The 15,160-nt window shown below is 36.0% G+C and overlaps 1 protein-coding gene and 1 pseudogene across 1 annotated transcript; both read right to left on the bottom strand.

Annotated features, from left to right (window-relative positions):
• Window positions 1–2,602: 2,602 nt before the first annotated feature.
• On the bottom strand, window positions 2,603–3,571 carry LOC120131568. Its single transcript, XM_039148527.1, has one exon. It carries the CDS (start codon window positions 3,406–3,408, stop codon window positions 2,770–2,772), a length of 639 nt encoding a protein of 212 aa, XP_039004458.1. The 5' UTR covers window positions 3,409–3,571; the 3' UTR covers window positions 2,603–2,769.
• An 879-nt stretch (window positions 3,572–4,450) lies between these two features.
• On the bottom strand, window positions 4,451–6,915 carry LOC120131592 (annotated as a pseudogene).
• Between the last annotated feature and the right edge of the window lie 8,245 nt (window positions 6,916–15,160).

The following is a 15,160-nucleotide window of genomic DNA, read 5'->3' on the forward strand; positions in this document are numbered from 1 at the left end:
ATTATATTCTTTTCCTTTTTATGACTAATTAACTCCTACACCCTTCCTTGAACTAGAATTTTGAAATTTGACATATTCCCTCTTATTTCCAACTTTATTAATATCATCTCATGTAATAGTATCTCTTTGACTTTGGACTTCAATTCATTTGGTAATCTGATTTTCAATATTTTTTGTGGTTTGCGACTCCAGAAGTTTTGAATTTTTCTTGTGACAGAGACACTTAGTCGATGAGTTCATATCCCTTACTTATCATAATATGTAGGGAATCATTCAATTTTTCTAATAAACTTATTTTATGCCAAAAATTATGGATAAAATTAGAGGGCAACGGGTCGGATTGAGTAGGCTTCTAATCAAATCAATTCGATCCGAAAAATATACATTTTAAATTAGAATTTGATCCGATTCAAAAATTATATTTTCTCCACTCGATTCGATCGACCCAAAAAATATATATCATTCACCCGACTGTGACCCAACTCGAATTTTTAAAGCATGAATCCGATCAAACCCAATATAAAATAAGAATTTAGTTTAAAAAATAATATTTTTTAAAAAATAAATCATTATCCTTAGTTCAAGTCGGGTCAGGTCGAAAGATTTCACCCTCACCATAACTCAACCCGACCTCGCTCCCTTAAAACAATCGATCTGAATCAACCCGAAAATAAAATTATTTAAAAAAATCTAATCTTTTAAAATTGAAACATGTCTATTTTCATCGATTTCATATTTAAATTATCATCCCTAGATAAAACAAAAAAATTGAAAACATATATTGATATTTGGGAAAAAAATCAAATCGTGATAACTTTTTTTTATTAGTTAAGAAAATTGAATTAACAGATACAATTAATGATTTGACTTAAAACACAAAATTCAAAAATAAAAAAACATTATTGAAATATTTAAAATTTATGGATTTAATTGCTTTTTTATTAGATCAAGATAATTATAAAGTAATATATATCATAATTATTTTTAATTATTTGACTATAAACATTAATCACTCTTATTACAATTATTAATGTTCGAATTTTAGACTAAAAAATAAATTTTGAGATTTAATTATTTTTATTAATATAAATGATTATAAAATAATATATATTAAAAATACTTTAAATGTAGAAACATTCTTACCTATGTCGTAATTAAATTCCGAAGATTACAACATTATCTTTACTAGTTTGATTCGTAGAGATTTAACCAATTAAATCTTAAGTACTGATCTCACCCGTTTCATCGATGTGATGGATGTCCACCGTTGCTTCGGCCCTTTCACCATCCTCAAATTTGGAATGTTAAAAAAGTATAAATTTTATAGCGATGAAGAAGAGGGGGATACGATAAGATCAACATTGACGATCACATTGGTGATTGATTATCGAAAGACATGACAGAAAAAATGAGTGGGGATGGAGTCGGGACAGGAATCCTGAGTGGGGGCACTTTTTTTTTCAGGACTGTTTGGTTTGAAAAATGTGAAATTCTCGTAAGAATTAAATTTATATTTTACTGTTTAGTTGGTTCAAAATGTCATTATCAATAATTTTTTATTATCAATAGTAAATTTTTTGAGGTATATTATTAGAAATGTTATTATTTAATTCTTTAAGTATTATTGAATTACCGATATTTTAACTAAAATTTTTTAATTTTTTTTTAAAATATCATTCTTCTGTAATTGAATAATAAAAATTCTACGAAAGTTAAATTATAAATTTATCTTTAAATTATTTTAGATTTACAAAAAAATTCTATAATTAAAATTTTATAAGAAATTCAGGGTTAAAATAAAATTTTATCATTTCATTAAACATTTTTATTTTTTCAATTTTTATAAAAAAATTATATAAATTTTATGAATTTAAATTTAGTCAAATATACATTTCAATAATCTTTTATTCTTTTAACCAAACACGATAATCTTACATTATTGTTAAACCAACCAAACACAAAATATAACATTCTCAATAATCTATTCTCCGATAACTTTTATTCCCACTGATAATACATTCCGTAAACCAAACGTAACCTACATAAATATATGAACTACATCATTTTGGGGACCTTCGCTTTAATCGAAGCCTTACTTTTGCCGACCTCGTTTATTGCACACACACCCCTTCGGTCTCTGCTCACCTTCCACTCTCCATGCATGCCCACTGTACCTTCCTTCCATTCTACCACTACTCACGCACTCTTTTAATTGTTCATTTACAAGTACTGGACATGTAAAATGATGAAATTTCCAATTCTGGCGAGTAGCAATTAACACAAGCTTAAGGGAAGAAGAAGAAGAAGAAGACGGGCTTCAACAAATATGTAGCAGCTAATTTAATTGATTGATTAAAGTAGATCAGAACAATACTACTAGCTAACCTTATGATTATTTTCTCATGTACGAATATTCCTTCGTAATAAATAAACATTGTAGGCATGTTGAATTGTCGGGTCAACAACTGCAGAGCAAATTCATTCAGTGAAAAAATCAACTTAATGGAACTATCAGTTTCATTGCAAGGAAAAAGCAGAATATAGATGAAACAAATTTGCTTCACAGTGCTTAATCTGGAAGAAAATCTGTCTTACCATAAGGTTGCTTCAAAAACAACAAAAACATGATTGATTTCAAGATTAAACCACCCATTTTTACATTGAAAAACAAAAAAGGAAGCAAAACTAATTAAAGAAATTTCATTTCTCTTTCTCTTATGGAAAGAAATATAGGCTGGAATTAAACCCAACTTTTTTCTTGGATTCTGCTTACTGCCCCCAAACATTAAAAATCCTCTCTCCAATGAAGTTCACGAACCTCCTTACCGTCCCCTTCTCTGTTCCCTCTTCTTCTCCATCATCCCCACAAACTTCACCACCGCAACCGTTGCTGCTGCTACTCACTTCCACCGATTTCAACTCATTCGACTCATCCTTTCTAAAGTTCAAATCAGCTGGTTTTAAACCACCTGACCCATTAGTACCGCTACCGCCGTTTTTCTTTTTCCTGTCTTTCTTGCTCTTTGTCTTCTTGCTTTGGGCTAACCCATCTTCAAAAGCATCAATAATCTCGTGTATCAGCTGCCGGTTCGGCGACGAGTCCCACCTGACCCAGAAACTCATGTAGCACCTGAAACAATCACACCTAAAAATAGGTGGATGGTCACGATCGCGGCAGCTGCTGAAGCTCATGTTTCTTTTGGCCGGATATTTCTGGGTGCTTTTTCCATGGCTTGACAAGTTGCCAAAATCGTTGTTGGAACAAGAGATGAGATAGGCCAAAACCTCCCTGTCTTCTGGGGAAAGAGCAGTCGCTAGAGTTAAGATGGCGGCCGGAAGGAAGGACAGATGATCGGTGGTGATCTGAGGAGATGGATGAACCGTACCTCTCCGGTAGAGCTTCTTCATGGTGACTTTTGATTATCAGCCAGAGAAAGAGAAAGAAGAGAACTTTAAAATTTGGATGGGTTGATAAGGTTTTATATTAGCATAATTCTACGAAGGGGAGAGAATAATATAATACTAGTAAAACATAGGGGTTGATGACGGTAGTTTAGGGCACGGGGGACATTAGCCTGAGGAAGTGTGCGTCGCGGGTCTTAAATGGTGAACGGCCCAATCATAATAGTGGATGGAGTAAATCTAAAATCTAAAATCTCAATCACTTATCTTTATCACTCCATGTCGTTTCGAGTTGCTGTTGGTGCACTACTGGTAATTGTTTTGTATTTGTCTGTGTCTGTCTCTATTCACTGTCCCGCTTCATATGTTAATGTAATCAAATAGGTTTTGTAGCTACCAATACCAGTGGCACACACATGCATTGGTTAAGCTTTAACTGATCCTGCCCCAATCATGGACCGACCCAATGCACTATTCTGCTCCAAATTTACGCCTCAGTATACCTTAATCAGCTTCCAAACACCATCATCGACACTCTCGTGCAAGCAGTTACGTAGGCACCATTTATTAATTGCATCGCAAATACTTGTAAAAAACATGCATTGGCATAGCCGCCTCTAAATATAAATAAAGAAATACAACAATTAATTAACATTACAAAATTATAATATGGGCCATGGTAACATCTTCTCTTCCTCCTCTTAACCTGCACTGTCGATTCATGTCAGTTTAAGCAAAATATAGCCTTTTGGTTTATTATAAAAGATCAATTGCATACAAAGAACTAACCAGGCTCTTTCACGTACATAATGAATAGTGAATTCCCAGCTGGGGGTAGGGTTATAAACTTATAATCAGCACAGGCATTTCAGGACATTATATGAACTTGGCTCGTCTTCCTTCCTACCTAGGTTAAATTTATACGACATTAGGTAGGTAACGATTTGCTATGAAAGTGAAGAGGTTACATCATACACCCTTCTCTGTACTCCAAGTTTAGAAGCTTATGTTTTAAACAAAGCAAAGATATAGAAGTTGACTCCTACTTAATAATCCAAAGATGGAAAATCTCTTCATACATTTTAAAAAGCATTTTCACTACAAACCAATGACAATAATTAGATACCATTCTCGATATATTTAAACCTTTAAGAAGAACTTTGTAGACGAGTCTTAATCCATGATTCAAGGACTGCAACTCCTCGTTGCTTATTGAATGACCAAGACTAGGATAAGCCTGTAGTATCGTACCATTTTCAGCAGATCAGCAGATGCCATGTAAAAAGAACCAGAAAATATGTTTGGCACATGTACTTTGAATTCACAGGTTACTCCAGCTTGTTCAAGGAAAGGGGACCCCTGCTTGTCCAGCCTCAAAAAGTACAGTTCTGTCAGCCATTCCGTGGAACCATAAAATTGGTGTCTGAGTTACAGGTGTCACACCAATTGTTACTTCAAAACAATGAGAAATTCGAGTAACTTCATTAAGAACTCGTAATCTAAAAGAAGCTAACAGCAGATGACATTATTATCTATCAAAGCATAACAAACACAGTTAGCAATAGCATCTTTGTTAATTAGGATGCTAATGGTAGCTTATAGAATTAATACTTTCACGTTGCTGGAAATAAATTCCAGATCAATCTATATAAGATATGCTAATATTTATAGGTTTGACAGGCTCCAAATAAGACAGGAAAAAGGAATGGGGATAAAGTATTAGCAATCTGGATAAAGTTGCAGCATTTGATGAAAAGCACCTTCTGTGAACTTTTCTATCACTGAAGTATTGAAAGGAACCCATCCACTGAAGACTGCACCTCCACCAAGCTTTTTTGGGTACAACAGAACACTAGCCAAGGTCAAGGTACCTGAAGTTAAAATTTGAAACATACCTGATACCACAAGTAATGCAGTGGATTATGCTATGATCCTTAAAGATAGACTTCCTACCTCCTTGACTAAATCCACACACAAATATGTTATTAGGATCCGTCCCAGCAGCTAATTCTGTCTATCATAGCATGCACATTCTGAACTGCTTTAAGGACATTACTTTCAGCTTTTGGAGAATCCTATACATATAAGCAAAACCAAATATCCAACTGAATCAAGAGTAACATGAGCTAAGCATTCACACCATCATGACGGAAAAGGTAGAATTGGTGGTAAGGCAGTGTGACTTTTCTAGAGGAACGAAAAAGTAAAGAAGAGCATTTTCATGACATTGACAAATAGCCTAATACAAATATCTTTCACTTAATACATGGCATAACAAGTACCAAGCAGTAATGAAGTTTATGAACATTGAAAGCTTAGAACTTAGTGTCACAAAACAGGTTGACACCAAAAACCTAAGGAATTGAACTTGAGGCCACTATGCATGTTTTGCTGGAATAATCACAACATAAAAGTTTGAACATTGAAGTGAAAAGAAATCCCATGCTAACTGCCATCTATGTAATTTTTGCAGATAAAAAAGAGTTCAGTCAGTTAATAAGTAATAACCATAAAGAATTCCAAGGGTGATGTAGTTACATTTTATGAACTGCGGCATATGCATAACCTGGCTGTGAGCCTGTGACAGAAAACCCACAACTCGTGATGATTTAGTCCTTCTAAGCATGCATGCATATGCATTAAAGTTAAAACAGACGACCAATGGTAGGAAAATAAAGATGTAACACATATACTTAAATTATATAATATACTATTTGCCAATAAGCGACAATAGGTAGTAGTTACATACACCGAAACTTGGTTTCACTATAATGGTACCTAAAAGACATCTGAAAGAGAAATATCCCAGCAATAGATCAAATTGGCATAAATGAAATGGAAGGAGAACAAGCATCACTTAACGCTGTCACGGGAATCTCATGGATGTCAAGCCAAGAAGGCATCCTCATTCCATGTGCCAAAGAAAAATATATCAGAAAGAAAAACGGCATTTTCTTCATGATAAGCCTAAAGTTTACTCGTGACACCAGTTAAATCGTCTGAGATGAACGACTTTTAAGATAATCTAGCCAGTTAAATCTAATCGTCGTCCATCACTTGTACGTTTTCCTCTAAAAATTTCCAAATTATTACCTGCCATAAATTACACTGAAACTCTAATTAAACTAGAGAGAATCAGACCGATACACATCATTTCATTCAAAACACAAAAAACAAAAGTGAATAAGCAGACCGAATTCGTGAAAGAACGCAAATAATGAAGCTTACAGTTGAAGGTGACGGCGTTTTCTGGAGCAGAGGGGAAGACCGCTTGTTGTTTCGGAACTCGGGATGGCTAAAGAGTGTCTTGATGGGTTCATTATCTGGGTCAGAGTCACCAAGCCCATGAAGCCGAAGTACAAAGCTCCGAGCAGCCCATGGAATCCTGCTTTGTAGCGCAGTTGGGAAAATAAGTATGGAAATGATGGTGCTACCGAGGATCACAGCAAGAACTATACGGTCGGACCTGGTTAACAATATAGAATGCATGCATATCTTCAGCCATCCACGGTGACCCTTTAGTTCTACAATACATTGATTTTAATTTTTTTCCCCTGAAAATTTTCTAGAATGCGGTTTGTAGCCGAGCCCAATTGAGTTACCGACACAGCGATTACCCTTTGCTAGCCCAGTTATCACGTGGGCCAGTTTTGTTATTTGATGTAAAGAGACCTTAAAAGTAATACATATTCCAATTTCTCATGGAATCCTCTTTTTCCCAACATCTTCCACTCAAAGATATGCTTCCACCCACCTGGGATGGATCATTCTCAACCTTTATTCAAAAACATGAACTTAAGCTATAAGCTACACGATGAATTGTCGAGTGTAAAAGCATCACGTGGAATGTGGGAAGCACAGTGTTAAGCCCTCTCTAGTTAGACACATGACTCGATAGCGACTACAGGGACAAAAAGTTCCAAGTTTAGGTGTAGATAAGTATTCTTATCCTTTAATATTTTATTACATTAATTGAATTTGATCTTATTGGAACCAATAGTCCTTTAATGAATTGACCTAAATCGGGTGAAAAAAAAGGCATTAAAATAATAATAATAGTTGCTGAGCATTAAAACCATAACAAGCCATGACAAAAGACAATGATAAAACAGGGAACGGCTTGGAAGAAAGGAAAAGAAACTTTTAAGTGTACCGCTTGCCTGTCTGTCATTGTTGTTGTTGTGAAGCGTTGTGGTAATAAGACGAGTTGTAGGAATATGTGCAATTTTACTTCACTGCTTGCGATAAAAACAGTGAAGCCCAAGGTCTAGTGCTACGAGCCTGTACTTGCGCATAGATATCAGCCCCCTCTTGGCCCTTTCCTCCCATCTTCATGTCGACACCAAATAGATTAAAATAAAGGGTAAAGTATAGTAATGGTCACTAAACTTTTCTAAAGCTTTCATTTAGGTCCCCCAACTTTTTAAAATTTGCAATACAGTCTCCCAACATTTAGTCCGTTTGTAATATGGTCCCCCAACAGTTACGCCAGGGACCATATTGCAAACAAACTAAATGTTAAGGGACCATATTGCAAATAGACTAAATGTTTGGGGATTGTATTGCAAGTTTTAAAAGTTGGGGACCTAAATGAAAGCTTTAAAAAGTTCAATGACCATTACTATACTTTACCCTTATTTTTATTAGGTGGTTATGTATTGATATGTTTTTGACATGTTTATATTATGTTTGATATGTTAGTTTTATATTCATGTTGTAGGTTATATAAATTGATAAGTATGTCACCTATATGTGGTGTGTTATTATAGTTGGTAAGCATACAATAGGTAAATGTAAGAGGTGTAGTGTTTTGTATGTTAAAGATATGTTTTGAATATATATATTTGCTATGTATGGTGATGGATTTTGTATGATTCACCATGTATGAGTATGTTGTTATGTTTATATTCTAATTTTAGTAGTGATAAATATTGTATATGACTTGCTCGATGGAAAATTTTATTGCATATTTGGTGTGTAATTAATTGAAGTACAACTGGAAAGATGGGTGTAAGTGTGATGTGTCGAGTATGATTCTATGTGCATTTTATAGTCATGGCATATCCACATACCTTATACTAAATTTCATAAGGTTTAGGAGTGATTTGTATCATCCGAGATTCATCCAAAGTGGTTAAAATATTATTTCTTACACAATTTCAATATTTTGAAGCATTTACGTATTAGTTCCTCAATTTTGATGAATTTTATAAATAAAAAAGTTCTTAAATGATTTAATTTGACTAGGGAATTTTATAATAGTAATAAAAATGCTATAAGTATAGGATAAGTATTTAAAAGCTTTCAGTGACATCTTATTTCTTAGGTTATTGGTTTATTTTTTATTAGGAGTAAAATTTTACTTCCTCCCTTTTTTTAGTATAAATTGTTTAGTAAAAAAAGAAAAAAGAAATCGGAGAGTGCTGATATTAATTGATGAGATAAATATTAAAAGTGTATATGAATTTAGTTCAAATATGTAATATAGTACTTAAATTATAATAATATACAATTATATATAATAAACTCCAATATTAATTTTATTTGTACACATAAAGTTTTGATTTATATTCAATTGTATATATTTTAAAAAGTAGTTATATATATTTTCTATATTAGATAAATAAAATTATTTTTGCATACAATGTACGAACATAAAATAATATTACATTGATAACTATATTAATACTTTTAATCAATATAATAATATTAATAATTTATGAAATTAAATTGAGATTTTATGTATATAATTGCATAAACTTCAAATCATGTATCATTTATATATTTAACCGATGCTCATATATAATTTTGATATTTCCCTATCAAATATTAAGATAATGTTTATTTAAAGTATAAAATTATTGTAAATTATCTTAAGTTTTATGAGCCAATTACTTCGTTAAAGTCTTGAAATATATTTACTTCTATTTATGGTGATTTTGTCACTACATCAAACATTTAAAGTAAAATAATGTTGTATCTTTAAAGAAATTGTTAGGGAATTATTGTAATATAAATTTTAGGGTAAAGTATAATAATGGTCATTGAACTTTTCTAAAACTTTCATTTAGGTCCCCAAGCTTTTAAAACTTGCAATATAGTCCTCCAACATTTAGCCCGTTTGTAATATGGTCCCCCAACAGTTATATCAGGGACCATATTGCAAACAGATTAAATGTTGAGGGATCATATTGCAAACAGACTAAATGTTGGGGGATTATATTGCAAGTTTTAAAAGTTGAGGGACCTAAATAAAAGCTTAAGAAAAGTTCAGTGACCATTACTATACTTACCCTAAAATAAAAGGACACATTGAATGGGTTTCAAAATAGATGAGGATACAAATCACAAGTAGACCAAATTTCGTTACAAAATTCAAATTCAAACAAAGTTGATAATCTGAAGATCAATTTTTCCCTTCTGCCAAAGTAAAAAATAAAATAAAGAATAAAACAATTTATGCCAGTCTTTAATAATCGTATGTCATCTTCCACTTTAAAATTCATTTTGGGCTTACAAGTGCCCACTGTTTCTAAGAATTTTACATGGCTGCTTTTGAAACGATGAACGGTCGCTATTAATGGCGGTTCGGCATCGTCAATATTGCCCCGTATTCGGAATTTTGAATTTTCTCCCAGAGGAATCAACGAAGATGGACAAAGCCTGGAAAACGACTCATGGGATTGTTCCATCCTCCGGTGATGCACGAACATGGTTAAATGAAGAAAGGGCGACAATTGAAAGATAGAATCACAGGGAAAACGTCGATTCCTTTCAACTTTTTGGGAACCGTTATATTTCTTTATATATATATATATACATATAGAAAAGGAGAATGAACAGTGTGTGCAGATGGACCATCTCTCTTCTCCCTTCTATGTATTATCCCTCGATATCAAAAAGTCAAACAACTTTGGTTAAATTCCCCCAGTCCAGTCCCATTTGAGAGTTTGCATATTTGGGTCGAAATCGCTTTGCTTTTTGCTAAATTATGCTTTTCGAAATTCAAACGCACGGGATCTGGTAATATAGTTTACCTTTTGAATATTTGGTTTAGTTTACCGCGTAAGATGGGACTTTTCATTAATTATATTTGGCCACGCTCTGGGTTCCTTTACCAGCCATGTCTGGCGCTCAATGCTGCGCCTACCTGGCAGGCTGTACCCTGACTGTATTCTATAACTCTAGTCCTTTCAAAATCTAGGGACTCTTATTAAGGCGTGTAATGAATTCATAACTTCAAGTTAAACATATAGTATTGTAACAGGTATGCTATGCAAAAACAAACGCCTTTATAGCCATAACGGGGCACTACCTATTAGTTAGTATTTTCCATAGAATTTACTAATATCCATTTCTATACTTAGATCTATTTACCACAAATTTCTATCAGGGATATTCATATATCTTTAAGATTTTAGAAAGAAGAAAGAGGGAAAGTTTAGAAACTCATGGGATTTTTAAAACACACAATTTTTGTAAATGCGAGTCATCATAAATACGCATAAAACAACACATTTTCTGTTTTGATACGTCAAAATTAGACAGTTAAGGGACATAACTATTTAAAAAAAAGCTTTCATTACATAAAGAAGTGGTCCATTTGATGCTAATGACACGAGGCTAGAGTGTAGGCTAGCTGGTCTGTGCGGCCCTTAGTCGCTTTGCTCGGTTGTTGGGCGCTAAGGCAGCCTTAAAGCTTAAGTGTGGTCGCTTAAGTTGTTGCGAACGTAAGAACAAAAAAGTATGAACGAAAATAAGATATGCACAAGAGTATTTGGCTTGGAAGTCGGGTTAGTCTTATTTCCAATAGAAAAAGAATGAATGAAGACAATGGGGGTGGGGAGACCCCTTTTATAGTGAGAATCCCTTATGAGTTGATGACTAAGTCTACTTCTACTCTAACTAAAAGTATTTCCCTACTTAAGTTAAAACTCTAAAGGTTGAGTCCTACTTGAACAAGGATGGTGGCTTTGTCCCTTTTCTTAGAGGGGACCAGATTTGGCTTGGGGAGGGCCCGAATCATGTTGTGTTCGGCCTTATCCCATTCTGTCATGGGCTTGGCGTGTGATGGGGCGGGCTTGGTTCGTTGCTTGATGCGTCTGGGCCTTAGAGTGCCTTGGTGCGTGCAGATGCGGGCTAGATGATGTTGGACTCAGCTTCAAGGTCGCAGTCTGTGACAATCTCCCCCACTAGTTCTAGCAACGCCCTCGTCGCTTGGCTTGCATGAAATTGCTCGATCTTGTCTCTGAACTGCCATAGGGCTTCGGCAGGTTCCCAGCTCCCTTCGCTTTCGGGGAGCCCCTTCCATTGAACCAATTATTCGTTCCTTGTTTGTGCCCCACTCGGTGAACTGCTCTTTCAACGTGGATTACTTCGACTTCCCTTTCGTAAGAGGATTTTATTCTATTTGGAGCTCGATGAGAGATACTTCGATCGGGATCATCCTTGGCTGGATGAAATGGCTTGAGTAGACTCACATGTAATATAGGGTGAGCCTTGATGGTTTGTGGTAAGTCCAACCTATAGGCCATGGTGCCTATTCATTTCTTGATCATGAAGGGTCCTTCGTATATTTGAACCAACCCTTTATATCTATTTGGTTGCGCAAGATGTTTGTGAGTTTGGCAAGGACAAGGTCACATTCTTGGAAGTTACGTCCTCCGATTTTTGTCTGCCCACTTCTTGGTACGTTTCCCAGCTTTATGTAGGCAGGCTCGGGCTAACTCGTAGTTCTCTTGCCATTCCTTGGAAAATTGATAAGCGGATAGATTCGGTCCTTGGTACCCAACTATAACCGTGTTGGGCGTGAGTGGTTTTTATCCGTTTACAATCTCGAACGGGCTTCGGTTGTTGGCTTCGCTCTTTTGCAAGTTGTAAGGAAATTATGCCACGTCTAGAAGCTTTGGCAAGTCGCTTTGGGTAGAACTTACGTAGTGCCTAAGATAAATTTCCAAAATTCTATTGACTCTTTCGGTTTGCCTGTCGGTTTGTGGGTAGACTGTAGTTGAAAAGTTTAGGTTTGTCCCCATCAATTTGAATAGCTCGGTCCAGGACCTGCCCGTGAATCGGGTATCTCAGTCGCTGATGATCGTCTTGGGAACACCCCAATATTTTACCACATGTTTGAGGAAAATGCGAGTTGATTCCTTGGCTGTGCATACTTTAGACACATGGATGAAAGTTCCATACTTGGAGAACCTATCAACTATGACCATGATGCTTGATAGTCCCTCTGAGGATGGGAGTCCAACAATGAAGTCCATTGAGATGCTTTCCCATGGTCGCTCGGGAATGGGCAAATGTTGTATCAATCCTACTGGTTTCTTTAGTTATATCTTATCTTGTTGTCACACAAGGCATGTTTTCACGTAGGCCTCTACGTCTTTGTTTATGTGCGACCAGTAATAATGTTCGTTTAACTAGACCATTGTTCGATGGGTCCCTGAATATCCTGACCACTTAGAATCGTGAAAATCCATAAGGAGTTCATTGCGTAGCTTTCCATACTTGGCACATAGATGCGACGCCCATGGGTATATAGTAGATCTCTCTCAAGCCAGAATCTTCTAGATTTGCCTTCTTGGCATATTCGATTAGAGATTTAGCTTCATGATCATGCGATAACCCTTCCTTTATGCGTTCTAGCACTTGTCCCTTGGGTGAGCTAATGACTTCGATGTTGTACCTTCGACTTAAGGCATAAGCGACACAATTTACTTTACCGAACTTGTGTTCCATGGAGAAATCAAATTCAACAAGGAATTCTTGCCAACGAGCTTGTTTAGGGGACAACTTTTTTTTGTCAAGAAGTAGTTATTCGCGATGTTGTCGGTTAATACTTTAAATTTTAATCTACGTACGTAGTGCCTCCATAAGTGTAAGCAATAGATTACGACAATCATCTCTTTTTCGTGGACTTAGTATATTCTTTCAGTCTCGTTGAGTTTCCGGCTTTCATAGGTAATTGGGTGCTCATCTTGTATGAGGACTCCCCCGATAACAACATCGAAGACGTCGATGTGAACCTTGAAAGGTTTGCTATAGTTTGGCAGGTACAATACTAGCTTGCTCGACAGAAGGGAGTTTGATATTGTCAAAGGCCTCTTGGCATGTCTGATCCCAGACCCAAAGCTTTTCTTTCTTAAGTAATTCGATTAAGGGTGTGGCGATCCTGGAGTAGTTTTTGACAAATATTCGATAGTAATTGGCTAATCTTAAAAATGATCTTAGTTCTGTTACCTTGGTTGGGGGCTTCTAATTTTCAATGACTCGGATCTTGTCCTTATCCATTTGGATCATGTCCCCTCCTATGATGTGGCCTAGGAAGGGGACTTTCTTTTGGGCAAACGAGCACTTCCCTTCTTTGACATATAACTCGTTCTCTCGTAGAACTTGGAACACTTGCCTCAGGTGTTGGACATGTTCCTCCACTATCTTGCTATATATCACGATGTCATCCAAGTAGACCACAACAAATTGATCGAGAAAAGATTGTAATACCTTGTTCATGATGGTACAAACAGTTGATGGGGGCGTTTGTAAGGCCAAAGGGCATCACGAGGAATTCGTAGGAGCCGTAACGTGTGACACGTATTGTCTTTGGTTCGTCTCCTTCGGTAATTCTAACTTGGTAGTATCCTGACCTCAGATCTAGCTTGGTGAACAACCTTGCATCGCCAAGTTGATCAAATAACTCTGCAATGAGGGGGATTGAATACTTATTTTTTAAGGTGAGCTTGATTAGGGCTCGTTAGTCTATACACATTCAGAGGGTTCCATCATGTTTCTTTTGAAATAACACTGGTACTCCATAGGGTGCCTGGGAAGGCCTGATGTAACCGACATCGAGGAGTTCCTTTAATTGTCTGCGCAACTCTTCTAATTCTGGTGTAGTCACTCGATAGGGAGCTTTGGAAGATGGTTTTGCGTTTGGCAGAAGTTCTATCTTGTGATCTACTTCTTTTTTGGGGGTAATACCTTGGGAAGTTTGAGAGATATATTATGTCCTTGAATTCGACCAATAGTTGTTCTACTTCTCATGGGACATCTTTGGTTGCAATTTGTGTCTCGCTTACTAATAATGCCAAGAATGTCGGCTCTTTCTTGTACACAACTTTGGAGAATTATATTGCGAATAAGATCTTGGCTCCAACTCTGGGTCCTCGATTAATTGGGATAATGCATTGATGCTTTGGGTCCAAGATACATAGACAGTCGACAAAGGGGATTAGGAAGACATTAATCTTGTCGAGAAAACGTAACCAGAGTACCACATCGAAATCGTCGAGGGAAATTACTTTGATGACTTCTTTACCAGTCCAGCTTCCGATGTTGAGTTCAACTCTTTTAGAAATTCTTGTGATTGGAACCTCTTCGGTATTTACGGTTTTGATGTAGCCACTCGTCTTGTCTATACGAAGGGCAAGCTTACTCGCGACTTGGTTGGACATAAATAGGTATGAAGTGTCGGTGTCCACAATGACACTTAGTTTCTTCCCCTTTATGGAGATGTCCAAGAACATGAGTCCCTTTTTATTTCTACCCTTCTTGAATTCCATGGTACTGATGATAAAGCCAAGTTTAAGAGTCTCGGTCTCTTCTTCTTCCTCATTGGTTCCTTCGATGGCAGAAACTTGATTCTTTTTAGGGCATTCTCTAGCCAAGTGTCCCAGCCCCTTGCAATTGTAGCATTGGATGGGTCGTTTTTCCCACTTTTCCCCTTGTTGGGTTTCGTTATTCGATGGCTTTCCAGGAC

The sequence above is a fragment of the Hibiscus syriacus genome, unplaced genomic scaffold, assembly GCF_006381635.1.
Source record: "Hibiscus syriacus cultivar Baekdansim isolate YM2019G1 unplaced genomic scaffold, ASM638163v2 tig00110556_pilon, whole genome shotgun sequence".
In the NCBI taxonomy this organism is placed as follows: Eukaryota; Viridiplantae; Streptophyta; class Magnoliopsida; order Malvales; family Malvaceae; genus Hibiscus; species Hibiscus syriacus.

What these genes read in the sequence shown, in the direction of transcription:
- LOC120131568 (XM_039148527.1), bottom strand. Translation starts at nt 3,408, where the DNA reads ATGAAGAAGCTCTACCGGAGAGGTACGGTTCATCCATCTCCTCAGATC.